The sequence below is a fragment of the Helicoverpa zea genome, chromosome 21, assembly GCF_022581195.2.
Source record: "Helicoverpa zea isolate HzStark_Cry1AcR chromosome 21, ilHelZeax1.1, whole genome shotgun sequence".
Lineage (NCBI taxonomy): Eukaryota > Metazoa > Arthropoda > Insecta > Lepidoptera > Noctuidae > Helicoverpa > Helicoverpa zea.
This window is the reverse complement of record NC_061472.1, coordinates 5698133-5725595: the sequence shown is the minus strand read 5'-3', so window position 1 is coordinate 5725595 and position 27463 is coordinate 5698133. Positions and strand designations below refer to the sequence as shown.

Sequence of the window (27463 nt, the reverse complement as noted above, 5' to 3'; positions counted from 1 at the left end):
TGATGTTATTTATTTTTCTTTCTTTAAATGGATTAGTACTTTGTTTGAGGTTTGTAAGTCCTCGAATAATTTTTATTCTGAAAGTGTCATTGTTCAGAAAAACGATGACGAGCACGATAACCAATCGAGATTTAAATATGACGAAATTGAGCCAGGTCCAACTCGCTTATTGCATGTGCAGGTGTTCCGAGACTCAACCAGGCTCACCCAGATCCTGCCGAGGACGTCAGGGTGTCAGGAGAGGCCGTGTTAGCTGCCAGTAGTTACAAAGAGGGCAGCAGAGACGAGCGACCATAGACATCTCGCCATTCAGCCGTTCATCTATGCTTGGAGGATTCTTTTTTCGAACGTCATTGTAACAAGACATGTTATAGTTTGACAGAATAAGATTTTGCCGCGTTCTTGACTAATCTTAGTTGATTTTCGTGTTTAAACTATTTCTTGTAATTTCCTCGTTAAACAAACCTGCTTCAGGTTTTTAAGACATGTTTTTAAGTCAAAATAGCACAACAATGAAACAAAATCACACGGCATGGCATTTTTTTCATAGGAATGCATACTGAAGTCAATATTGCTTAATCTCAATTGTAAACATTTGAAGAACTTTGTATAAAAATTACGTATAATGTACCTCCATTTACAGCTTAACAACGCATCAGCAGTACCTGTGCAGCAGAATGTTCTAGTCTAAATACACATAACATTTGCTGAAGCCAGCGAATTCTATCACAACCACTCTCTTGTATTGACTCTGACAAATTATTCCGCTCCATAAGGATCGTCTGTTTTCCTTTCATTTCTAGATTTGCATTAATTGTAATTGCAATATTCACTTTCTTGATGTTGAACGTTTATTATCATAGAAAAATATACTTAACTTTGGTCGTAGTTAGTAAGCAAATGACTATTGTTAAAGTTGCTTTGATGATATAACCTGTGTGACATAAGGGAGACTTCAATTAAAGTTATCAAATAATGCAAACGAATGTAACGATAAAGTTTTCATAAATACAATTCTAAAAGCGACAGAAAAGTATTTTATAATTAAACCTTCACAATCTGCGAGGCTGCATCCGTCAGCTCTTTATCTCAACACATTAAAAAAAAACTAAATAAAAACATGGCCGACCCACGAAGCTCTTTATAAAGCGCTAAAGTGAACTGACTTAAACACAGTGTATTCCTTTAACACGTTTCATAGTTTCAGAAAAATGTTTCTTCCAAGTAAAATGAATAAAACCGCGACAACAAAGTCACGTTTTAGAAGTATTTAATTAATGGAGACTGGGCGAAATGAAATTTTCTTTTCTTTTAAGAGTCAGCGGAAAAACTAAGATAATAGTTTGTGGGAGTCCGGTGTCGCGGCCATCTTTGTTGGCCCTCTGTGCTCCGATAATTGAAGTGCTCAGGTTGCGAACTGTGACTCTTTCATCATTGTTATTGTATTTTTAAAAAGGGTTTTTAAAAGTTAAACCTTTGTTTATACAGTTGTTGGTACCCTTTTTGGAGAAAGGGAAAAGGTGGCTTCATCTTCTTAACAATGGGATTTTATGCCTTTATTTTAGGAGTTTTATGGGAGTTTTAATAAGGCTTACGTTTGTTCGGTCTAAAAGATAATAATCTGTGATATTATGAAATAGTTGTTTGGCATTTGACTTGAGATCACGAGTTACCTCTTACATGGATTGATGGCCTCTAGTAATTAAAGCAATATTCATACAAAACAAAATATAAAAAAATACACACACATACTTACAAAAAGCAGTAAACAAAATAATTTAGAAATCTGAGTGTACCCAAAACCTGCTAACGAAAATCAGAGTGCAGTCCAGTGAAAATGCAACAAGAAAGTTGAAAAAAAAATCAATATAGCCAGCGAGGGTGCAGTTTTCTATCAGCAGTGTCGAGTGTCAAGTGTCTAGTGTCCATTAATAACACATGGTGTCTTACGACGCTGATATTAAACTTCAGGGTGTTGGAAGTGAAAAATGAAGCGAAGATAGTGGCCCGACAGCCCTGTTTATTTTAGACGTGGATATTTTGAGGTTTAAAGGGTGCTTTTGAGTATTTAGGGATAAGAGCAATGAGTTTAGTATGTTTTTCACTGGGAGTTTGCGATGAAAATATTGAAGAAACGTAATGAACGTGTGTTAGATAATCGTTATGTGTAGCCGCATGACAAATCTTTCTAACGGGTATCGAGTTACGATTGCGTCCTATGGGAAACATAATTTCTTGGTTTTATCGTACATGGTTCATTCAAGGCTTATGGAATTTAAATAGATAGGAACATAAAAATAATGGAGAGCCCAAGTAAAGGATACAGTTATTATCATATAGTAGATATATACAGTAGTTTATAAAATCGTAATTTAAAGCGAACCAAGTCACGGCCAGAAGTCAGTAAATAAATATAATTACGGATAAAACTTAGAACCTTAAGACCTACAAATATGCGGTTACACACTTAGGTTTTCGAGTAAACTGCTTGCGGTTATGAACCAACTCGCATTCGGTAATAAGGCAAGTTTTGAGCACTTACAAACTGTGTGTAAGTTTCTCAGTGTGAACCAAATTACTTGGCCGCGGTTCACGGGTCATTTTATGACCTTTGTTTGCGAATTTAATTGATGATTGTTGAGTTAAAGTTTTTGGGGGCTCATTAGGTTTTTACGAGTATCTCACTGTATTGATCTACTTTCAAAGCTGTGATATATAAAAAAAAACACGCGAAGAAGAATATAAAAAATATAGGTACCTCCTTTTAGCGATGTAACATAATTTCTGATAAAATAAGACGTACCATTACCTACTACCATTTATTCATTTAAAATCAAATGACTGCATGACAAAATTGTGTGACCGATTAATTACCAGAGGATTAACCTAAGTTACTCGTATGTTTGGCATATCCTTGTTAAACATTAATGATAATGATAAAAAGGAAAAATGATCAAATACCTTAATAATTACTGACATTTTGACATCTTCAACTCCTATCTAATCAAGTAGTTCTACCGATCCCGGTGCAAGTCAATAAATACAGGTTGATAAAGCGGTGCCAGTCGCGCAGTAGTGCAGGTTGCACCTATGAGCTGCTACTCTGCCGGCACTCGCGCCATCATACCAAACTAATTTGCATTCCCACATAGATTATACTTGTTGTAGACAAGACAGTATTTTTTTAAAAGGTTCTATATAGGTGCAAGTCAATAAGTACAGGTTGATAAAGCGGTGCCGGTCGCTCAGTAGTGCAGGTTGCACCTATGAGCTGCTACTCTGCCGGCACTCGCGCCATCATACCAAACTAATTTGCATTCCCACATAGATTATACTAGATGTAGACAAGACAGTCATTTGTTAGAAGGGTGTAACTGTTTTTAGAGATCTGTTTGAAGACATTATGAGCTTTGTTTGCAGTTAAGTTACAGACATTGGTAAAAAACTTTTTGGTAAAAGTGACTTAAATCTTCATTCCCTTGCTTTTATGCCTATTATCAATTAGGTATTTGAAGTCAGTGTAGCATGTCTTCTTCCAAGGAACACTGAGACATAATCTGTCCCAAATAGTATGAAAAAATGAAAAAGACAAGACAATGCCTACTTGTACTACAGTAGATACTAATGTTAATATCTTACATGTTATCACAGGAAATCCTTAGACTCAAGAAGATATGTACAAAGATATCAGCCGTCCACGTCAATTGGGATAGTTCCTAATCACGTTCCTCTCTGCGCTTTAGTCTTTGGCCCACGTCGGCATACTTAATTAAAAGCAAGCGAATAAGTGCACAGTTAATTGTATTATATCATGTGATTCTCTAGAGTTCTCTAGAAATTGTCGAGAAGTAGGTAAATCACTGAGAAAACGAGCTCTTTGAAAATGAGTGGACATTTTATATTATATACGGGACCATTACGTGACAAGAATTTGGAATAAGTCGTTGTGTCTTTGAAATATTTTTATGGGTCCTTTTGGACCAATCTTAAGTGTGTTGGTACGTCCTAAATCTAAATGGTGTTCAGTTGTTCAGGGGTAGAACGTTTTTAGTCTTAATATAAGACGCACACGTATTAAAGAGCTATTAAAAGAAAACTTGTACCGATGGTAACATGTTATTAATGTACTTTATGATAGCGTTAGATGGCCATTATAAGGCTGAATATTTCAAACTGGACTTGCAGTTCCGGATATTTGCATATTATTATCTATAACGTAAATATCACACAATAGGATCCTCCATAAGACTATCAAAGAAATTATTTAAGAAATTCCTGCCTTTAAACGGGAATTATTGTAAACCACCCAATTGCATAGAGAAGTCGGTAGTACTAGGTATATTTCACACGGATAACCTGGAAATGACTCAGTTAACTTGCAACACGTTATTCTGGCCTACATACCTATGACATTTTCCTTCAGACTTGAACACTTGAGGGTTAGACTTGGGGGGTGTTACTGAAATGGAAAGGTATTTTTGGGTCAAATGAGTGAATTCTGAGACCCAGTTGGACTATTTGCTATAGCGATAAATCAAACCATAAACAGCCATATATTTGCAGGCGATTTGACAACTAAAATGATTCCGTTATTGTTAAGTATAGTTAAATGGTGCAACACACGGTAACAGTAAGAGTGAACTTTGAGTCGGCAGATAGTTTATTTGGGCTCATAAATATTTCATAAAGAAAGGTGTAAATTGAAAATTGTAGTGTGAAAAATCCCAACTTCGGACGGATACTAAGAAATGTAATAACATGCATGTAAAAAACAAAAAGTAAGCTGTTACTCCTTTATGAAAAATACAGAATATTATTCCGTTTCCAAAAATTTAAATTGGAGTGCATAAAGGTCAATAAGTCTTTTTTATTCGTAGTAAAATACCGTGTAAGTAAACAAAAAATTAAATTGTGAGTAAACCACTAGCAAAATAGTTAGTGAAACGGTTTGTGGAATCGAGTAAATATTTTTGTTTCATAATGATTTTGTTTATTCAGTTGTTGTAATTAGTTTTAACATCCCCTATTGAGGTAAAATAAATAAGGTTAAATAATGTGTCATGGGTCATGGCAAACATTGTTAGCTTTTTTAATCGCTGTGCTTATATGGCTTGTCAGGGTGGTGCTTCAAATGTTATTGATTCTGTTTATACTAGAATTCCCTTTGTAAGACTAGGTAGTTATTAAAAGATGAAGGATATAACCAATGGAGCTTAATAATAAAATTCGGATCTTTACAAAGCTGTTGATCCGAAAAAAAACGGCAGCGAGCCTTTTCGAAATTATCCAGCTAACCTCTTAGTCTTATTTTAAAAATAGGTACATACATTATAGATAGGTGCATTGACCTGCCTGCAGTGTCTTGTTAAAAATGAATGATAACATTTAGGGCCTTATCATACTAGCGGATTGTGAGCGTCTTCAAAGCGGAGCGGGCGCGCAGCGAATGCGACGCGAACACGTTGCGGCTGCTCAGCGAAGACGTCGCGGACGTACGGCAAATTCGAAACGTTTTCGTCGCGTGTTTGTAGCAAATTAACGACGTACAGTACACTCAGTAACAAAATGGATTCAAACAATAATCGAATGGAAGAGAGCGACTACTTTGTGTTTTTTTGCAAACGAATAAAACACTGCTTTTCGCGACGATTTTGTTGCGCGTCCGCAATAAATTCGCTGCGCATGCGCGGCGTGATCGTTGCGCGCCCGTAACGTATTCGTTGCGCGTCCGTTCCGCTTTGAAGACGCTCGCAATCCGCTAGTATGATAAGGCCCTTAATATCCTACATTATGCACCCGTGTCGTGTGCACATACATAGAGCACGGGAAAAAGCCCACAGGATAAATATGTGTAGTCAATATTTAGGTAAAAGTGACTTAAAAATCGGAAAATTCAAGTCAGTATTTGAAAAGACTTCCTGTAAATGGATTTTTGCGTTTTACTATTTTGTTTAGGTTTTTTGTTAGTACTTACCTACACACATTTTTTTTTTCTTGACCAGTTGTTTAACGTAAAAGAAAAAGTTTCAAACTGCTTTTTCACTAAAGACACATTTTTTTCTCTTCGTAACACGCTCTAGACATTGTGCGGTTATACCTTACATGTAGAACATACACTCACGTACCTATAATATACTAATTGGATTCCCACAAAATCAGTTTCAGGTGAAAGTTATATTTCGTGGAATATTTTAATAGTCTTTAAAACTGAAGAAGTTTACAGCAATGTTTTCCTCAAATATTGGAGAGAAAGAATGAAGAATCAACTCATATTTGAAAGGAACACGTGACGTATTTCTTAGAATTGAGAATTGAGATGCATATAAGTTAGCCTTTTAATGTCATGTTACACGCACACTATTCAATCTTGTAGGCCACAGACTCTTTCGAGAAATTAGTAAGCGATTAGTGGAGTCCACTCGTGACCAAAGGGCTGGCCTATACTTCGGTCAAAGGATATGCATTGCCATCCAGCGTGGCAATGCAGCCAGCCTTTTGGGCACGATCCCAGCTGACAGCGATGCGGATGAATATTTTGATACTTAGTTTTAATATTTCCCTATAATAAGATCATCTTATAGGTAATTGTTTACAGCGTATTACTACCAAGTTATGTTTTTTTTAATTATTAAAATTGTTCATTTAAATCATTTAATAGGTAATATTGTGCGTCACACAACGTAAACCAGTCGAAAATTAAGCAGAGTTTGTAAGGGTACTAAGACACCCGATATTTTTTTTTAGATTTTTTATAAAATTAACGACCATTTTACCAACTTAAAAAAACCTGATAATCCTAACAGCAAGTTAAGCAGCTATTCTTTAATACACGAACAAAGAGGCCGCAGGTGTTTGGTTCTCAAAGGGTCGTAATCAGTGGCTACACCAGCACTGATTAATGGCCGACACCGACAAAGTGTCCACTTATAGTGTCCTCTTACATGCTAGATGCTAACTAGTGTAGGTTTTGTGTTCCGAGAAAATGACGCCGGGGAAATATTTTGTGTTTATTAGGGTAAGCTTTTGTCGTCGCGATTGGTTAATAGATGGGTGGCAAATCGTTAATATATGCCACCTTTAGCTGTTGGGACAGTCGTTTTGGCAAATCTGAAGTTTAAGCTTGGTTCAAGAAGGGTTCTTATGGTGGTAATTATAAACTACGCTGTGGTAATCTGATGAGTAGTCTCTTCACGTAAAATACATAGTATTCAACTACTTCTAGTTGGACTGGTTGCCTTCACACATATGCTGAGAGCCTCTGCTTACCTCTAAACCTAAATTGTGTAAAAAACAATGACCTAAAAGTATCTACCAAAGCTTAGCCAATATTAGGAAGATTAGGTACGAAAGACACGAAGATCTGAACTAACTTTATTTTACCAAAGTTATTCCCTAATAATTTTCTACGAGGCCAAACTTAAAAAACAAAACACTCGGCAATATTCTAAAGTTATTTCACTTAGCAGAAAAATACACACAATTCAATAAGACAAGAATTTAAATAAACACAATTCGGTAGCTCACTTATATTAAATTGTTCTCATACCAGTTACTGCGACTGAAATCTGTTATGAATGATTCTGGGATATTCGACAAGAATCCCAGGATAAAATACTCAGCGACTCGAAGAGATTTTGATATGGATTTTGACATTTCATGTTCGCGTTATAACTACAAAATTATTTTATTTATGTTTCTAATGGATGCTTAGAAAATCATGACTGTAGAAATGTTTTTAGAATGTTTTTAGAAAAATACCCATGCGCTTATTTTTGATTTTGGAATAAAACATAAAGTGAACTATCTTTCGTTGCAACTCCAACCATCATCCAGACTGTTGCGAGTAGTTTTACCACTCCCCGCATCTGGGTAAAAGGCTCCACACTGTGTACTAAGTGTCATTTAAATCGGTTCACTACTTATGGCTTCAAAGCGCAACAGACATACCGAGTTACTTTCGCATTTATACATAAATTGTTATTAATAAAATGCTAGCTGATTGGACTGGCAAGAAAAGCAAAACAATAACCGTGCAAATGACTATTATAAGACCAATATACAACAAACCCTTTGATATTAATTAAACTCTAACGTGAAAACACGAAATACTCAAGGAGCTTTATAATATCAGTATAAAGCATTACAGACATTCGCTAAAGGTAGCTTTTAGAAACTGTTTTGGAAATTAATATGCGGATAACATAGCATTCCGGGAGGCCGCCTCGAAATCCACGGGAATTCGCGCTTGGATAGATTCCAGGTAGAATATAATTCGCTAGTTTACTGCCTGGGAAGTGTTTTCGGCTTGGTTTTACGATGCTGGATATAATTGCTGGGTTTAGTGCTTTAGTATTTTAGTTGGGATGCAGTTTTGGAATCTTTCGTCGTGTTTGGGGGTTTTTGATCTCGAATAATCGTTAATGTGAATGAGTATTTTAATTGATTTGTTTCTACAAAAGATCACTACATACCAAACAACTAACATTTAAAAATCATAAAGGTTCATCGTAGTGGTGTAATAATAATAATAAAAAAATAGGTTGCACCTAACCTATTTATTTACCTACCTAGGTACCTAACATTATTTAACTCCATCTTCCGTTTAATCAAGACTGGTTTTGAACTGAGGTATTTGCTCCGCGTTTTTTGTTACTCCTCCCATCAAGCTTATTGAGTGACGTAGCATAAAAACTGGTCAACTGCGTCAGACACGTGCAGGGTTTTGTGCCATTAAAATAGAGTAAATCAAGAGGTAACATTTCACGTTTTTTGTATCGAATAAGTATTTATTTAACTATGTCTAAAATAATATTACTACGCAAGAGAAAGTAATAGGTACCAATCAAAAGGCTATTTTTACATAGTATATTGTCGTTAATAGTGGCAACAAAATACTTACCTCATCTTCTGTGAGTACTGTCTAGCTTTCACGATTCATGCTATGCAGCATGATGACAGCCAGCGAACTGGTTTTCACTCTTGGTAGGTACGGAACCCTAATAGCGCTAGCAAATCAAATTATAAACATTATGTTTATGTTTTTATATAGGTATTGAGTAGGGGTATACATTACTCGCTTCAATCGTCATTTTGTGACTTGTAAGTGAGTAAGAATAATTTTAACTTCAGTTCAATGATTCTTAACCGACTTCCCAAAAAGGAGGAGGATCTCAATTCGGCCGGTATGTTTTTTTTCTATGTATGTACACCGATTACTCCGAGGTTTATTTTCGGTTCCTACGAAAAGAAAAGACTCACTTTGCTTACGGGTGATTTCGTAAGTCCCATAGAATACTTAAAATTAGTTAAAATGCCAAAGCCTGTTTCTCTAGATACTTGGATAATAAATCTGCATCTTCTAAATCAACCTTATTTATAAATCCATTACAATAAATCCACAAAAATATAAAAATTTTCTCAAATAAGCGCATCTCATTTACTGCAGTATGAACGAGCATGCAACTTGTAATGCTCCCAACAGGTAATAATGTTCAGTAACGACTCTGCTAATAGAATAAGCAAGGATTCCCTATTTGCCAAAATGCTGGCCCGTTTTAGTGGTAACTTAAATTGTTGTTTTGACTAGTAAATTAAACGATCTGGTTAATATATAGGTTTAAAAATAGGTAAAAATAAAACAGTAGGCTACTTAAATTATGAAATTTATTAAATTCGCATTACAAAACATAATTTCTCATTCGATACTCAATCATAAATTATATTCTGAATAACGGAATATCATGGAGATCTAGAAAAGATCAGAACAATAATATAATTAATTTATAAATATGTATCATTATTTATCTAAAAATTAATACTTAAACAGACTTAAAGTAAAGGAATACAAATCTTATGAAACATAGAATTAATACAAAAGGCGAGATTTCATAAAATCGGAACGTACCAGATTCAATTAACTTAAACTGGTTTAACTTGGTTACTCCAGATCAGAACCAGTTTGTTCCAGATTTTTTATAGGATGGTGCCAATTTCAATAGCAATTAGATTGCAATGATTAGGCAAATTATACTAGAAGCCATTAGAAGTTTTTACTACGAAAGTGATATTAATGCTTAACACAATACAAAAGAAAATATCACTAAGAATATAATAATAAGTCTTGGTTTAGAGCAAGAGCAAACTTTCAAAAACTTTGCTAATTTCGACGATAGATTTTTCTATGTCATTTTCGACTTGACAACATTGAAAAAAGTACTATAAATGATAAATTTAACATTACATCCAAAACTATAACAACAGTCATTCTTGAGCTATAAAATATTGGAACTTTATGTAATTGTAAGTTTTTGAAGACGAAGATTTATTACATAAATCAGAACGATACACTCCGCGATATGTTTTCTTTTAGTTTTTAGACTCTTCAACACATACCTATTGTTTTTATCTTAACCATTTTCTATAGTAATTTAAATAGACAAACAGCCAGGATTCGATTATCCTCTATCTTAGACTAAAGCTAACATATTCTATTCAACCAATCAGGACTTTTCAACGTCTCCTATTGGCTGTTTCTTCTCTTCATCAACGACCACTACTTCATCTTTAACTTCATAGTTGGGTGGCATAGAACCATTGATCAGGCATTCGATGTAAGATGGTGGCTTTTCAACGTTTTGGCTAGCCGCTTTCTCTAGCCTCAGGGCTTTGGTGTATTTCTGGACTATCACCAGGAAGATGATGGCGATCACTGTAAAGGAATATCATGGTTAGTTCATTGAATATTTTCAAGTGTAGATAAAGTCCCCTAAAAAGGGATGTGGGCACATTCATCCGATGTGGCAAAAATTCACCTATGAATCAAGAAGTAGACAACAACATGATTGGGAAAAAGGCTCGGAGGATGATGATGAATCAAGAAGTAGGTACATAAAGGAGTGCATAAAGAGAATTCCTAAATGAGTGTACAAGAGTATATTTTGGTAGAACTTAAGGGACTGTATATTAGTTACCTTTGTATAACGAGTAGTTTGACGAAATCAAACATCAAAATAAGACCAATGTTGGATTAGAAACAAATGAATTCGTGATTAGTAACCCATAAAACATTAAGTTGCCAATCGTGATTAATAAATGTAGGTTTATAAATACGAGTGTAATTTAAATCAGCCATGACAAGCCAATGTTACATAAAATATGTATAATTAAAACATATTCATTATCAAACAAAGGACATGAAAGGGTATAGTGTGTTGAATTGATAAGTTTGTTTTGTTATAAATTCCATTCAATTTGCATTCTCGAATTCTCGTAAAACACTGTTATCAATGACATTTTGTATAACGTATGCATTGTGCATTTACCTACAAGGTAATTTTAGCTATGGTGGTTTTAGCACTGTCCAAATTTTAGGATTCTGAAGTATTTTCTATATCATCTAAAACTATTTTATAGCATTAATTGTACCAAAATATGATTAGTCCATGGTAATACCTATAGTATCTTTAATTATATAGCCCTATTTCTAAATATTTAGAATTTTGCAACCAATGCGTCAATCATTGTTTTAAATAATACGTCAGTACAAACAGTAATTGTGTCAATGTTATCCAAAACACTAAAGTAAATTTCAAAATCTTCGTGATTCATACTTTATGCAATGATTTTAATAAAAACCATTAAAGTAATAAAATATATATCTCTTTATTTAGAAATTGCATTCGTGGTATGAATTTCTGGAACTGCATGATGTCATATTTCACGGATCTTTTCTTTAGTCACTTTGCGTTATTCTTGTAACCACATGTCAAGTATTTCCTTAAATATTATCATGGCCTGATCTTATCGGCTGATGATATTTTGATAAATAAATGCAAATGTCTAAAAATAACTAGGTACTTTCCTTATTTTATCAGGCCTCGTGTTTTTATTAGCTATATCCGCTTTAGAGATTACAGTACTTTTGGTCTTTTACACTTGCAATACATTATTACTTCATATTTTTGAATGCAGTCTTTCATTATCTAAGTATATCAGTAGGTATCATTTCGTATCTATCAGTCGGATAAAATTAAGTCTCCAGTGAAAACCTAGTTTATTTTGGGATTTCCCCTTAGGCCGAAGTTTACCGACAGCACAAACGTCCTTTTTGACAATGAAATTTCAGGTTCAATTTTCATTAGAGAGATTGATTGGCCAAAAGCAAATGTGTTTACGTCGAGGCCCAAGAAATCAGTCCTGTTTCAAGAAACAAAAATACCAAGGTTCTACTTACGTATATCAGTGAGCTTCAAGAACCAGACCGTTTCGATGGCATAGAAGTCGTAGAAGAAGGGCTGGTAGCCGAAGTACATGGCTTGCATCACCAGCTTCACCACTGAGAGGCTCAGGAACATGCGCATAGGCTCCGGTTCTTTCTGTTTTGGGAAGGAATCTTTTAGTATTATTTTTGGTTTTTGGATGCGAAGATTTTTAGGTGATCTTCCAAATGGAATCGCTTATTGTTATCCTATTTTATTGCACTCGAGTCCAGTCGGTATTAATGTTCCCTCTATAAATGTGCTATCTAATACTGAACATTTTTCAATAATAAGTCCAGTAGTTTCTAAGACAGTAAAACCAACGAAAAAGTAATAAGGATATGTGGACGTAAGATCAATTTTTTTTAGGACCAAGTATACACAAAATTAGAATCTGTAAACAATTGCAAAAGTAATGTCTAGTTTCAAAATACAGTAGAATACCAAAATCGTACCTTATGTACAGCACCAACATAAGAGATGACAATCCTGAGCCAGATCAAGTTGATGAGGAAGTTCAGCAAGTCAATGAGGTAGATGTGGAGCATCCCAGGGTAGCAGGTCGGTTCAGTGGGCACGGACATGTGTTCCACGTAGATGTGGTACTGGTTGCGGAAGACTCGAGGGTATGGGTAGAAGCCGTGGGTACCCAAGTTTAGAACTATTAGGATTGGTTCTAGCCATGGTATGGAGATTGCTTGGAGCTGCAAAGAAAGAGAACTTGTTAGAAGAAATGTTCTTCTATAGATTTTTGGTATTTTTAAGGCTAATGGACTTTGTATTACAAACACACAAAGTATCCGAGATGGGTAAAGAGCTAATTTTCAAGGTTATTCGATAATTTGCATTAACCATCTTTATCTGTCTGGTGCTGTTTCTGAAACAGTTCTTTTGTATATTTAATTCATAAATCGAATAGTTTCTATATTTCCATCTTGAGGAATATTTGAGCACATCGTAATTTTTCTAGTCTTCATATTCACAGTAGGTATCATTGCAAACAAATCATCCTACTATGAGACGATCATTATCTACCATTACATACGACTATGTTACTTGTGACATTTAATTGCGTGTGACAATTTCTGGTGTAATTATAATTTTCTTTGCTTTGGCTTTGGAATTATCTTCATTTACAATCTCAGTTTCATGTTGTGGCAGGTGTTATTAGGTAGCATATAATATCGTGGGTAGGTAGACATCCGTTGCGGTTTGCAGTTGTATGAACCGATGCAATCGCTTCTTCGTATTTCAAGTCTAATATGGTAATAATAAAGGAAACATGGTGATAGCTGTTTTTATTCGTGGGAAGTGGGATTGTTTTTAACTTCGAATGTCTTTGGTCATTTTGCACAGTTGCTTAAATTTCCGAAAATCTCTTTGCGTGCTCATTTGACAAGACCATAATTAAAAACAGCATATATTAAGACTTCTCCTTGACCAATTGGTTCAATACTAGGTATTTTGCTTCGGCCTTTTGTCAGCATCTGTCGTCTAAGACAATTGTGTTCATTACAAATGTTTTTTTTTCTGCTGATAATCTGAACAATAGCCATAGTTTCGTGTCAGCCAACCTGCTTATCATTACACTGAATGACCTTGAATTCTTTTAGAATTGTTATTTTTTCTTTTAGTTCGTCCATTTTACCTGCCAATCTTATTTCTATTGTTTGATCTTCATTTTGCAATGATTCTTAACCATTATCGGATTTGTGATTCACAGCAAGCTTATTATTATCAGTATTTAGTGGATTTACGAAAAGATTATTAAAATTGGGTAATTAATCATTTTGTTATACAATAGCAAGTAGCTAATTCTTTACCTATGTGATTGATTTCGAAAAAAAAAACGTATTTAGATTGAACTAATTAGTAAGCATGTAGATGATAGATGAGCGAAAGTAGGTACCTACTACCTATATGAAAACCAATATAATTGTATGTGCCAAGTACCCACAGACTCTTTCGAGAAATCAGTAAGCGATTAGTGGAGTCCACTCGTGACCAAAGGGCTGGCCTATACTTCGGTCAAAGGATATGCATTGCCATCCAGCGTGGCAATGCAGCCAGCCTTTTGGGCACGATCCCAGTTGACAGCGATGCGGATGAATATTTTGATACTTAGTTTTAATATTTCCCTATCATAAGATCATTTGTAAAACTATTGAATAAAATTCTCATTCAAAAAAAATATATATAATTGTATATTGTATGGGTTTAGGCTACGAATAAGTACATATTTTTGGTTACGACGATTCTTGGTTTTATATAAAAGAACAGAGTGCCTAGTGCGAGTTTTGCAAGTAAATTTTTTCGATGCGAAGATTATCATACCATTGAATCACGTAGCACTTATCATAGAATTGTTTATTTAATAAAGACTGTCATCAGTACTTGGTCGTATTACACTTGAGCTCACTTTTGCGAGTGTAATCATTATTAACCGGCAAAACAAAAGAAGCAGTAATACCTAAATCATGTGACGTAGCATACGACTCTTTATTTCAATAGACTTATAATTACGTATCGAGTTGCGAATGCTGTCAAAACTCGGAATCAGCACTCTGTACTGTTATAATCATTTTCTTCATTTCTTATCAAATTGTTACGATTTTTGTGACTAGATATACGATAATCTTTATACTTATCTTTCGTTATACTTCTCAATGACAAATTATCTGTCTTATTAATGAGATACCGTCGGTATTGTCCCTCTATCTATAGATATGTCTGTTTCAGTACTTAAGCTACTTGGGTACAATGATAACATCCTGTTTGATGGTTATTTTATTATACTTAAAGGTTTAAAATTATCATAACAAGGATTAACAGACGGAAATATTTTGTTAAATAATTATCATTAAGGAAACTTTCTTGAAAATATCTAGAGAGAACCCTAAAGCCTAACCCTAGATTACCTAAAAGCAAGGTTACTCCAGTACTTCAATAAATTAAAACATAATTACTAAAATCCTTCCAAAATTCCAGTTATCTGGGCAACCTTATAGATGCTCTTTGGTAAGACTGTTGCTGCTTAACCTAATAAATAAATAAATAAGTTTATTTCAAACAAAATAACGTTTACATTGTTAAACTACGACTATGAACGTAAAGGCTTATTAAGAGGACGAATTGGAATTTTTGGCGCCAAGGATCTCAATTTTTCTCAGTAAATACAAAACGGATCAAAATACAACTTGGTTACCTGAAAGTTCATGATATAAACCTTATTTTGTTAGACGTAGAAACATGATTAGGTAACTTTTATAACAGAGAAAAATATATCAAACATACCTCTTTTTAAAAAGAGATTCACATATTATGGGCAAACGGGACCGATTTAAGCCTCTTAACTACTACATACCCTTTAAAATTGTAGAAGGAATTTTTATCAAATTATCATTTCTAAATAATAAAATTACAAAACCATTTTGTCGCTTACGATTTTTAGTTATAAGCTAGCGCGCGTATTGTTATCCTCGCCCCGCTCAGACGCTCCGACCCCTTTTGGCGCCTTAGATGCGCGTGCCGGTTATGGAATTATTGTTGACCAATTCGTCGCCTTAAGGTCAACAATATAAGGTACTCAACAATATAAGGTACTCAACAATATAAGGTACTAGTAGGACTGTAAGTTTAAAAGTCAGTGATCCTCCGTCATCATCATCATCCTCCGAGCCTTTTTCCCAACTATGTTAGGATCGGCTTCCAGTCTAACCGGATTCAGCTGATTACCAGTGCTTTACAAGAAGCGACTGCCTATCTGACCTCCTCAACCCATTTTCACGGGAAACCCAATCCCCCTTGGTTAGACTGGTGTCAGACTTACTGGCTTCTGACTACCCGTAACGACTGCCCAAGATGTTAAATGACAGCCTGATCCTCCGTATTTATGATAAATCGATTCATGTGGATCCTCCTGAATAATTCTCAGATATCGTGTGAATTCACCAACAGCTCAACTTTTAAAAGCACTCCATTGTGTTAACACAATAAGTTTCACAGAGCAATAGTCATAATACTCACACTCTCGTTGTTCACATCGCATTGGAACCCCTTTGTGACAATGGCGACTGTCAACAGATGACACACGACGTCCACCACACTTGAGATCTGAAATCAAAATAAACATTATTTACATGGTACCGAAGGAACACATGAAGTTGTATTGTGTAACTTGAAACATGGAGAACAAAATGACGAGCGGAGTATAACGGATAATTTTCAAAATGCGTGTGTGGCACCGAGAGTTACTGACCACGCCCACATAGGTACGCCTTCTTTGGAACCTGCCCATTTTTGGTGAAACTAAATATCATCGACGGATGTGAGAAGGAAACCGAACGCCTCGCTAATTCACTTTTTATGATCGTTTTGGTCAAGCCCTCCGTACGTATTCGACCTACAAGAAGGCGCCTGACCCACCTGCCTTATGGTATCTCCGTTCATCTTTCCTTTCTCCGTGTTATAAACGATAGATATTATTGTTCAGTTACAGAAACAAGGCTGTGTATATGTTTGTTCGGTCATAAATGATCTTAGAATTGTGGGTCAGTGGTTTTATGTTGATTTACTGGCCGTTTCCGATACGTTAAGATGTCCGTTTGTCTTATTGATAGTAAGTTTTGGGCGAATTTGTGGGTTGAGATCATGAAATTTCTGGTATTGTTCTTATCGAGTGGGCTGCAGATTTAATCATTGAATTAGTCCTATTGTCAGATTTGTATCAGATGCGCCTGATGGCCTCTGATATTTAACAACGAATGCTATAGAGTAACATTCGGGGACGTTGACTTTAAGTGCCATACTAGGCAAAGAGGTGTAACACCACCATCTTTCAGACTCCGGGTTGTTGTATCAAGTTTTCACCCCACCCAGGAATCAAATCCTGAGCAAAATACTTGCGTTTGCGACCGCTGCGACCAATGGGGAAAAAGTCGGGCATATGTATACTAAAGTTTGATACATATATTAGTCCATTAAATAATGCATAAATTAAGAGACCAGAATTGAGACTACATAACTGGTTTTATAAGCATAGTATGAGGAAAAACTAGTCGTGTGCCAAATGCCAACGAAATTCTTTACTTTTTTGCGTGTTTGACAAACTGACACATATACCTACAATGTTTGTGCTTGTAGTTAACGAGTTGATTATTACTATTAGCACCTATTAAGCAATAGTTTACTTTGTGTCTAAAAAATTCTAGTTGATAAGGAAAATTTGTTCGAGTAGCATTTATAGTCCAAAATAAATATTTACAGAGCAAAGTATATACTATCATGTTAGTATTAATAGTTAGCCTAAACATGCAGATTCTGGAAGTTTATATATTCTACAAATAAACAATAACTTCTGTATTGCTTGAGAGTTATGAGAGCAAAGTTCAAATTCCAATCCTATTTAACGAACTATCTACTTCTCGAAGCTAAGCTTCTGGTCTTCAATATCAGGAATTTAATTATTTTTGCTTGAGACCTGAACCTGTTCTCTGCTTTTTCGTAAATAATGCTCCTCATTAACATTGCAAGCATTTCAGAAATCATCTGAAACAAAAAAAGTTAAGCGACGGCAAGAACTGTAATTTTGATTTTACAAACTGATACCTATTGCATTTTTTTTTTACAAAATTCAAAGTCAAAGTCAAACATTTATTCGCGGTTGTAACGCATAAAAACACGAAACAGAACAAGCAAATATTCATAGGAAACATGGTAATATAAATAAAAAATAAGTAAGTAATTACTCCAAATGAAACGCAATTTTAATGCATGATTGCAAGAAATAGGTGTTTGTTTACCAGTCGGCTGTGTCAGGTGTAACCAGAGACTTAATAGACCCGACAATGCACTAACCACATCCGGCCTTTTAACCATCACAATAACTGTATTTCCAAGAAGGATTAACACGTTGAATTCTCGATGCTTCTCAAAAAGAATATCAAACAGGGACGCAATTCTACTAATTTTACTTATGATTCACATCCGACTGAGATGCAATCACGACTCAATTACGATTGAAGCGTATGTGGCATTCCGCTATTTTTTCTTTTAAATTTTATCCGTTTCTGTGATTCAGTAATGAATCGTATTGTCCGCAAATAATTTACGATTGCAATATGATTGTAAAGCAAACTACTGTATATACCAAATGGCAGACCAATCGCAAACCGAATGTCATTGGAATACGATTGGTCTTATATTAGTAGCAGAATGCCCGCTTAGTTTAAAACTGCTATTGTGATTCAATTTTGACATTATTAACTTAGCAGAATCGGGCCCCAGGAAATGCTATATATTATTGCCAGAAGTCCGGAATGATGTAAGCAATAAACTATGGTTTGCCGGTTGGCAAAAGTAACAGATGTTTTTGTTTGGCGTGAATGTTTTTGCTCAAGGGTATTGCTATTGTATTTTTTTTTCCAAAAACAAAAGTTAACTGCAAGGGAAAAATTTTCCAGTATTGTCATTTATTTGTCACAGATATGACAGTGGCAACTAATTTACTTGTAACTGATGAGCTATTGAATTGGTTACAAATCGCATGAACTATTTTCAAACCTAACAATTTAAATTAAATTGGTAGGCTCTGTCAAAAAGCGTTTTAGTCTAACTATATGTAGATAGAATCGGCTTAAAGCGTTGGCTCGGAACGTTTGGTTCTCCATATAATTATTGACAAATTTAGTCCAATCGGATCGTCTAATCGCTATGATTACACACTTGATCGGACGGGTCAATAGGGCTTCAATTCCAAATGTCGGATTGCTCCAAAGACGGCTTAATTGTCAGTAGGTTTAGAGACTAACTAGTCTCTTGTATTAACTAGATTAATTAATTGTGTAATAACTTGATTATGTCTGTTAATAATCTGCCTGCGAAGCCTTTTTGCCAAACTAAGTTAGGTCAGCTTCCAGTATTGTTCAGATGCAGCTGAACACCAATGTTTTACAAGGAGCGACTGCTTTTCAGACCTCCTCAAACCAGCCTAATCAGTCAATAAAAACTAAGCGTCATTAATTGCATATTATAAGCGTGAAATATGTAGATAAAACTGCTTATTCTTTGAGTGAAATTGCTTATTTATGTGGGTTATAAAGCATAATAAAATGTTCTTACCAAGTGCATGTACCCGATCATGAAACATAGTGGTCGGAGGTTGATACCACAGCAGCGGTTCTGTTTAGCTGTCATGGCGGCCCTAGAAATATAAAACAGTATTTAATTTCATTATATTCGTTAAACAAAACCTGCTTTGTTTAATAAATGAATAAAGTATTGTCTAATTCACGTGTCTCAATTGCATTAGCATTTTTTATGATAGTTGGTTGTTTTGATAAAAAATTATGTATTGTTATGTCAAAACAATACATATCAAAATTTAATTTGAATAACTATCAGATGGTTTACACACTTTCGAGTCTGCTCTGTAATGGTTGTCACGTGTTTGTGTACCTGTTAATATGTAATGAATACTCCAATAATGTTTTAAGTACATTGTATTTAAATCATTGTATTAAACTGCCTCGTTGGTCTAGCTGTCGCAAGTGCGGCTGCTAAGCACGAGGTCTCGGGTTCGATTCCCGAGTCGGGCCGAAATCGCTTTGTGGGTTTTAGAAGACTTTCACAAAGCAGCCCGGAGCCTGGAAGCTGGTGATTGATACACCCGTGCATCGGAGAGCACGTAAATGTCGGTCCTGCGCCTGATCTCTCTCCGGTCGTGTCGGATTACCGTCCCATCGGGCTATGAGAGTTAAGGAATAGTGAGTGCACCTGTGTCTGCGCAAATGCTCGTGCACTATAATATGTCCTGCGTAGTTGGCTAATCTCCTTACATGAGAACAGCCGCCGTAGCCGATAATCGGCTAGGAGGACATCATCATCATCATTTAAATACAAACTGATAAAGAGATTAGATAGCTGTAAAAGGTTATTTTCTATAAGTTTTCCTTCTATTTATTACGTAAGAACATATTATTTCAAACCGTTGAAATAACCAGTAAAACAAGTTTTATTATCAAGAAAAGTAGGCTACAATAAACACGAAATATTTCTTAAACGTTTTCCTCAACGCGTCAGTACCTACAATGACACACGGCCGCCAACTTGTTTGGTTTCTCTCGGCCTTCACACCAGAATGCCCTTTTAAGAGGCTGACAACACCCAAAACAAAATACGTAGGTACGAAAGAGAAGCCTGATGACGCGACGTTCATAACGTTCATAACATACATATAAATTAATAGATTTAAAATGAGTTGAGTAGTGAAAAATAAAAATTAACCAAGTTCTGTATTTACATATGGGCTCGTTAATGTCACAAATTTTTGAAAGAGATTTTTGAGATATTTTTGTTGAAAGATCATTTTAAGAAGTTTAATTTTTTTTGCATCGAGAAAACTTTTCGAGACGTGTTTTGAAATTAACAGGGTTCTCAGAAAGATGTTCAAGATACACATATACTTTTTTTCGCCGCACTGTGGGATGGATTTCGGGTTTCATAGACATCAGATTAGTCACCTCGAAAGTGATGACTTTTACGCCTGAATATCTTTCGGAAGACCACATACATACTTTAAAATTGTATAATTATAGTATAGACTCATAAACGGCTCTTTGAGAAATTTTTATTCAAAAATTTGTATGAAGCTGAACGAATAAAAGGACATATCTCCGGTCTCGCACAATTGGCCCTAATTATTTTTCAGGGAGTCAATCTATGAATTATTTGAAATTTTTTGATATATTGCATTATACGGCCAGAGGTGCGAAACATTTTTTTTTAAATTATTAAACTTTTTTTTTGTAAGTATCAAAAGTTTTAGTTTAGGCCAGCTTGGCGTCTATATCTAGCGCAATAAAAATAGGAATATGAATAGGGCCATGACAATATATGATAAATATATATTTAAGTGACATTTATTGAACTTTTCTTTAAATTATTCGATAAGTATTTTTGTATTTAAAATTTATTTGTATATCAGTATGTATGACATGTATGAGTATATTAATGTAATATGTGTATATGACTATGACACAAATTTCACAATATGGCTTTTAGGCTAGTTTTTTAATTAGCTTTTTACCTAATGATTCTGGTATCGAAATGGGGTTGTGACGATGCATCGAGCCAAAGTAGATATAAGCAAAAGTTGGATTCTGCAGACGATGATTCCAGCATTTTTATGACATCCTTAGTGCCTTTAAAAATAATGTGTGAAGACATAACAGTTTGGGAAAACCAAAAACCTTGTTCACCAGCTTTTTGTCGTCCAATGCAGTTTCAATTTGTAAAAGAAAGTGAGGCTGTGATGAAGGCCGAAGTAACGGAAATGGAAAAGCAAATTTCAGATCTTCGACCAACCGAATATGAAACTAACAAAGTAACCCATGACCTTATGATGACAATGGTTGATGTCAAGATTTGCACTTATCTTTCAGAGGCTAAGTCCAATGCTGCATGCTACATTTGTTTAGCGAAACCGACCGAGATGAACAACTTGGAACTTGTAGAAAAAAGAGTGACATCACCGGAAATGTTGAAGTTTGGACTATCTACGCTGCATGCACGTATAAATGTGATGGGATGCCTTTTAAATATATCATACAGACTTCATATCAAAAAATCGTCTGTAAGAGGAAAAAGAAGAACAAAATGTAAGAGATGCGAAAAAGAAGATAGTTCAAGATCGTTTTTCAAAATGAACTCGGCTTACTGATTGATGTAGTGAAGCATGGCCATGGTACGACCATTGACGGTAATATAGCGAGAAAATTCTTTACAGATTCAGTGAAAACTGCCGATATAACAGGACTCGATGCGAAACTGATTCACAGGTTTGCTGTTATTTTGCAAGCGATAACTTCCGGTGAGGATGTGGATACCGTAAAATTCAAAGATTACGCATACAAAACTGCTAAAAGGTACGTATCCATGTATAATTGGTACTACATGACTGCAACCGTGCACAAATTGATGCTTCATGGAGCTGACATCATTACTTGTAATGCGATCGTACCACACAACCTCTCTGAAGAGGCTTCGGAAACCTGCAACAAGGATTTCCGAAGATTCAGGGAACACAACTCCCGTAAGAAAAGTAGAGTGAGTTCCAATGATGACATTTTAAACTTTCTTCTTCTTTCTTCGGATCCACTTATTTCATCAATAAGACCCACTTTTGACGCGAAGAAAAATAAAACTTTCTTTAGAGAAACCCTTGATTTACTTAAGCTTCAACAATCTGAGTTTGAATTCACAGACATTTCGCATTTAGACTCTGACTTTGAAATGGACTGTGACTCTGATTCGGACTCTGAATGATCGTGATGATTTGGAGTGTGATTGTTATTATGACATTAATTTTAGTTTCATGAATACCTACTTGTCTTTTTATTGTTTTTAAGATTTAAGATTTTTTTATTTTATTTATTTATGTTTTTTAAGATTGTTTCATAATATTGTTTCCAAATTAATTATGACTTATCTTTGATTATGTTATTTTTATATATCGTGTTTATTATTTTAAATAATCGAATATTTCTTGATTGAGGAATAGTTTACAAATGGTTATGTTATGTATGTATGGTAAATCAAGTTAAATAATTGTCACTTAAATATATATTTATCATATATTGTCATAGCCCCATTCATATTCCTATTTTTATTGCGCTAGATATAGACGCCAAGCTGGCCTAAACTAAAACTTTTGATACTTCCAAAAAAAAAAGTTTAATAATTTAAAAAAAAATGTTTCGCACCTCTGGCCGTATAATGCAATATATCAAAAAATTTCAAATAATTCATAGATTGACTCCCTGAAAAATAATTAGGGCCAATTGTGCGAGACCGGAGATATGTCCTTTTATTCGTTCAGCTTCATACAAATTTTTGAATAAAAATTTCTCAAAGAGCCGTTTACGAGTCTATACTATAATGATACAATTTTAAAGTATGTATGTGGTCTTCCGAAAGATATTCAGGCGTAAAAGTCATCACTTTCGAGGTTACTAATCGGATGTCTATGAAACCCGAAATCCATCCCACAGTGCGCCGTCAAAAACTGTATAGATTTGGCAAAAAAAATGTTTTAGACAAGCCAATTTGGACATTCAGCGCCTTAACTACTAGCGGTTAATCTAACTTTTTCCTCATTGACAAGTTTACTCGTAATTCTGTTTTATTGATTAGTTATTATTACATAAAATTATGACATAAGGAAAAGATTGATTTAAATCGTTTTAAGAATGATTGATACAAAAAATGATGATACCATGTTATCTGATAAAATGTAAACAGATATCAGTTTCCTTAACGATAAACTTGTTTTGTAATGTAAATAAACATTTTTAGACGATACGGTCACGTGGTATTTAAACAGAGTAAATATTATTACAATAGGTATGAAGACTTTCAATTTTATCTAGCGATTAAGAGTATTTGCAAACTGCAGACTTTTAGTCGGCCGATAGTTTGTTTGGGCTTATAAATCAGTATGAAGATGAATGGACGTGAGCAAATTGGTATCAGGTATTTGAAAAACTTTAATTGGATTCAAGCTATTCTTAAAAAAAAAAAAGAACAACTGCAGTCGCAGTGAGCGGGAACGCTAATGATTATAAAAAAACGATAAATTTTAGCTAATAAGTAGGTAGGATTTTTTCACATTTAATGTCATTGTTCGATTAAAAAAAAAACGCTTTATTTTAGCTTAGGTATAGATCAGCTAAGGTCGTCATACATTGACATTTGAACTATTAACCATTCAACCTTTAGAGGGAGTGTTTCCCTGTATGGTTAGCGAACTGTGACTAATAGGTACAGTCATGAGAAATCGAGTGACTATATAGTCCTCTTTTCCTATTATGAAACTTCAGTAGGATAAAACAGAGTAGTATTTTCTACACTAATATTGTAAACAGGAAAGATTAGTATTTTTCTATGTGTGTGTGTGTTTGTGGTAAATAATAAAAAAAACTACAGAACTTATTCGAAAATTCATTCACTTTTATGAAGCTGCACTATGTACCTACAAAGGGTATTCTTTTTTATCCCGTGACGGGAAGTGTTACCACGGGTCGCGAGTGATACCACGGTAAGCAGCTAGGAATAAATAAATATGTAGGAAGCAGTGTTGCAAGCCCTTTATAGGCAAAACTAGAAGTTAGTTCTATACGTAGGTGTTAAAACTTAACTATTCATAGATACTACACTCATGTATATACTATATCCTAACTAATATTATAAATGTGAAAGTAACTCTGTCTGTCTGTCTGTCTGTCTGTCTGTCTGTCTGTCTTTTCTTCACGCCTAAACTACTGAACCCATTTGTGTGAAATTTGGTACAGACATAGTTTGAAACTTGAGAAAGAACATAGGCTAGTTTTTATTACAAAAAAAAAAAAATATTCCGGACATATAGCGCCATCTATTGGTCAAATCAAAAATCTGCTGGTAGTCACTATTCCACGCGAACGAAGTTGCGGGCAAAAGCTAGGGTTCTTATAAAGTTCTAGTTACCCAGTCAACTTCGCTATGAGTAGGTACTATTTGTTAATAATAATGGTTATAAGATGTTTTTGTTATTTGTACCGGTTTGAACAGGTTCAGATGTGAAAGTTAGATGGAGCTGGAGCTACATATGTAAACAATTTAAGTGTGTACAGTATATAGTCCATATAATGATTCCTTTTTTCGCAAACTACCTTTTACTGTTACTGCTTAAACAATTTGATTTGTCGTAATATTGCTCAAGGCTTTATATAAAAGACAGAAATTGAATAAATTTAACTTTTGGGACTTTGATTTCAATTTCGTTCAAAAAAGACGGATAAAATATTAACTTAGTAAAGGAAAGTTTCGAAGAAATATATTTATTTTTGTAGAAAATATTCAAGACAAATGTATCAGTTTTCAAAGTAATAAAAACGACAAAAGGATTTGTTTGTAGGTATATCGAACTTCAAGATATTGATTTTATTTTGTAAAAACCTTAACTGCTTCCGTAATCGAAGAAGCTTTAAAGTGTATTTAGAGAAATCGATTGACAAGAATACAAAAGAATCTTAATAATAGTATTGAATATGACTTATTTATTTGATGAGTTACCTACGTTTGTTTGTCTATTTGCGGATATAATTGTATTGAAAACGTGAAATTAATTTGCTGTCGTAACTACCTAATCTATAAAATGCAATGAAAGCCAAAAACAAGTTGTTTGTTTTCAAATGCATCATTGAAATTAGGCAATGTTTTGCTTTTCTGCAACTATGGTAAATAAAACGTAATATTAAATAGATTGCATAGTATAGGTAGGTACTGAAAGATTTTTCTTTTGGTGGGTTTAACCCGATTTAACTTAACAAAATCTTCAGCGTTATATCTAAAACTCTATAGATTTTAAGTATACCTGTTATCGAGTAGTAAGGGTCGGTTCATATCTGACGGAAAATGCGTCGAGCGTATCGTAAATGTATGATTGACGTACTAACGCATCATCGGTTAGGTGTGAATGATTGAATGTTTTATCGTATATTTGTCTGTTTTGGCGTTACGCGACCGAAAATATGCGACGTATGTTCCGTCTGATATGAACCTTCCCTAATAGTTACCTATGTATCTAATTAATATTTAACAGGAATAATTTGACCGTGTATTGACCCTAACAATTAATTCGAGTTGCTTTGCACTTTTTGTAAGTTGGTAAGCATACCTACAGGAATATTATTTCTCATTGATACCACGTAAAATCCACAGGGTTTTTACGAAGAAGTAACTGATTAGGTAGCTGTGCTTAGTGCCTATATGGGTATTTCGTTGTTCGGTAACATTGTTACATATACTTACCTAACAGTCAAGTAAGTAACCAACAAGTAAAAACCAATGAAAGATTATTAATGTGGTTAACAGTGACTAATTAGTAAACAAATGTATATTTATACTTTATAACTTTTAAGTAGATATACCAGTTTTAAGTTCAGAAAAAGTTTGATTTAATTCACTAGGTCATAACAATCATAATCAGTCATAATAATCACATACATCTATATTATTTGCTTCCCAGTATACCTACCTACAGACAAACGTATTATCAATGCAATTGAGATATCCTTCGTTCAGCGGAAGTTATTGATACGATAAAAACCTTATTTTATTTATATTTACATCGCGTAAATTTCTTTAAATTGCGGGTGGATTTCATAATTTTATGAAATCGCTTGTTAAATCAAGTTTTCCATGCCTACTTATTAATATACTCTAACAATATTGTCGAATAACTAGCAATCGTTGATTTGTAAACATGTTAATGAATCGTTACAAAAAGATTATTTACGTATTGCAAAGTAATTAAACAAAATAACTGTATTAAGTCGATAACACTACTTTAAAACCATTAGTCGGCAGGGTCCATAATTTGACATTTCCTTATTCGAATGCCGGCTACCAAAACAAATGGTAGAACCACTCAACACCTCAACCAACTTTAAGAAAAACATCAGTTTACAGCTATCCTATTACACTGAAGGACATAAAAAAACATTCACTGCAACGACATTGGACACTATACACGTGATACCACAGAAAATAACCATTAAAAACTAATGGCAACTGACTGAAATTTCATCTTTGCAAAACACATCCTTTTCTACCAAAATACTAATAAAACACAACAAAAAAACACTTACACGGTGTTAGGAATGTTATAAAATCCAATAAAACAGTAACAAAAATCAATTAAAACGCGTAAAAATATCAAAATAAACTGTTTACGAGAACATTAGCGGTTGAACTCTGAGTGAACACTGCGCAGTATTGCCGTTCATCGTGCGCGGGCGCCGACGATCGCGAAACTGTGTATGTGTGAGTGCGCGAACATTGGGCACGCATGTGTGCGCTCCTTCTTGGAAAGCCCCAGGCGTATATCAACCCAGACTCTCAGGCGAACAAGGAAACTGAAGAGCATTTGTTTCAACGAACGAATACTTTTATTTTTACAGTACACAGTACAAGTTATCAAATGATGTCAAAGAAAAAATTCATTCATCAAATGTCAATTGGTGACAAACATTTGACCAAATATTGGTGTAGTACTGTCCTATTCTAAAGCCAACAGTGATGGCGGGTGCATGCATCTTTAGTAATAGTAATTTTTGATTGAATCCGGTGACTCATTTTCTTGGACAAATTGAAATGTGTTCATAAATTAA

General features: G+C 34.5%; 1 protein-coding gene across 1 annotated transcript; it reads right to left on the bottom strand.

Moving 5' to 3' along the window:
* Positions 1–9646: 9646 nt before the first annotated feature.
* Positions 9647–27088, bottom strand: LOC124640833. The gene is made up of 6 exons (XM_047178768.1): positions 26942–27088; positions 19377–19458; positions 16284–16370; positions 12713–12961; positions 12233–12374; positions 9647–10708 (listed from the first exon to the last, which is right to left on the bottom strand). Exons 2-6 carry the CDS (start codon positions 19449–19451, stop codon positions 10500–10502), a joined length of 762 nt encoding a protein of 253 aa, XP_047034724.1. The 5' UTR covers positions 19452–19458; positions 26942–27088; the 3' UTR covers positions 9647–10499.
* Positions 27089–27463: the final 375 nt, after the last annotated feature.

Excerpts from the sequence above, each read along its gene's own strand:
- LOC124640833 (XM_047178768.1), bottom strand. The coding sequence starts at position 19,451 with ATGACAGCTAAACAGAACCGCTGCTGTGGTATCAACCTCCGACCACTA. Across the intron at positions 12,375-12,712 it reads ATGTTGGTGCTGTACATAAG|AAAGAACCGGAGCCTATGCG; the intron begins GTACGATTTTGG and ends TTCCCAAAACAG. Across the intron at positions 10,709-12,232 it reads CTTGAAGCTCACTGATATAC|TGATCGCCATCATCTTCCTG; the intron begins GTAAGTAGAACC and ends ATTCCTTTACAG.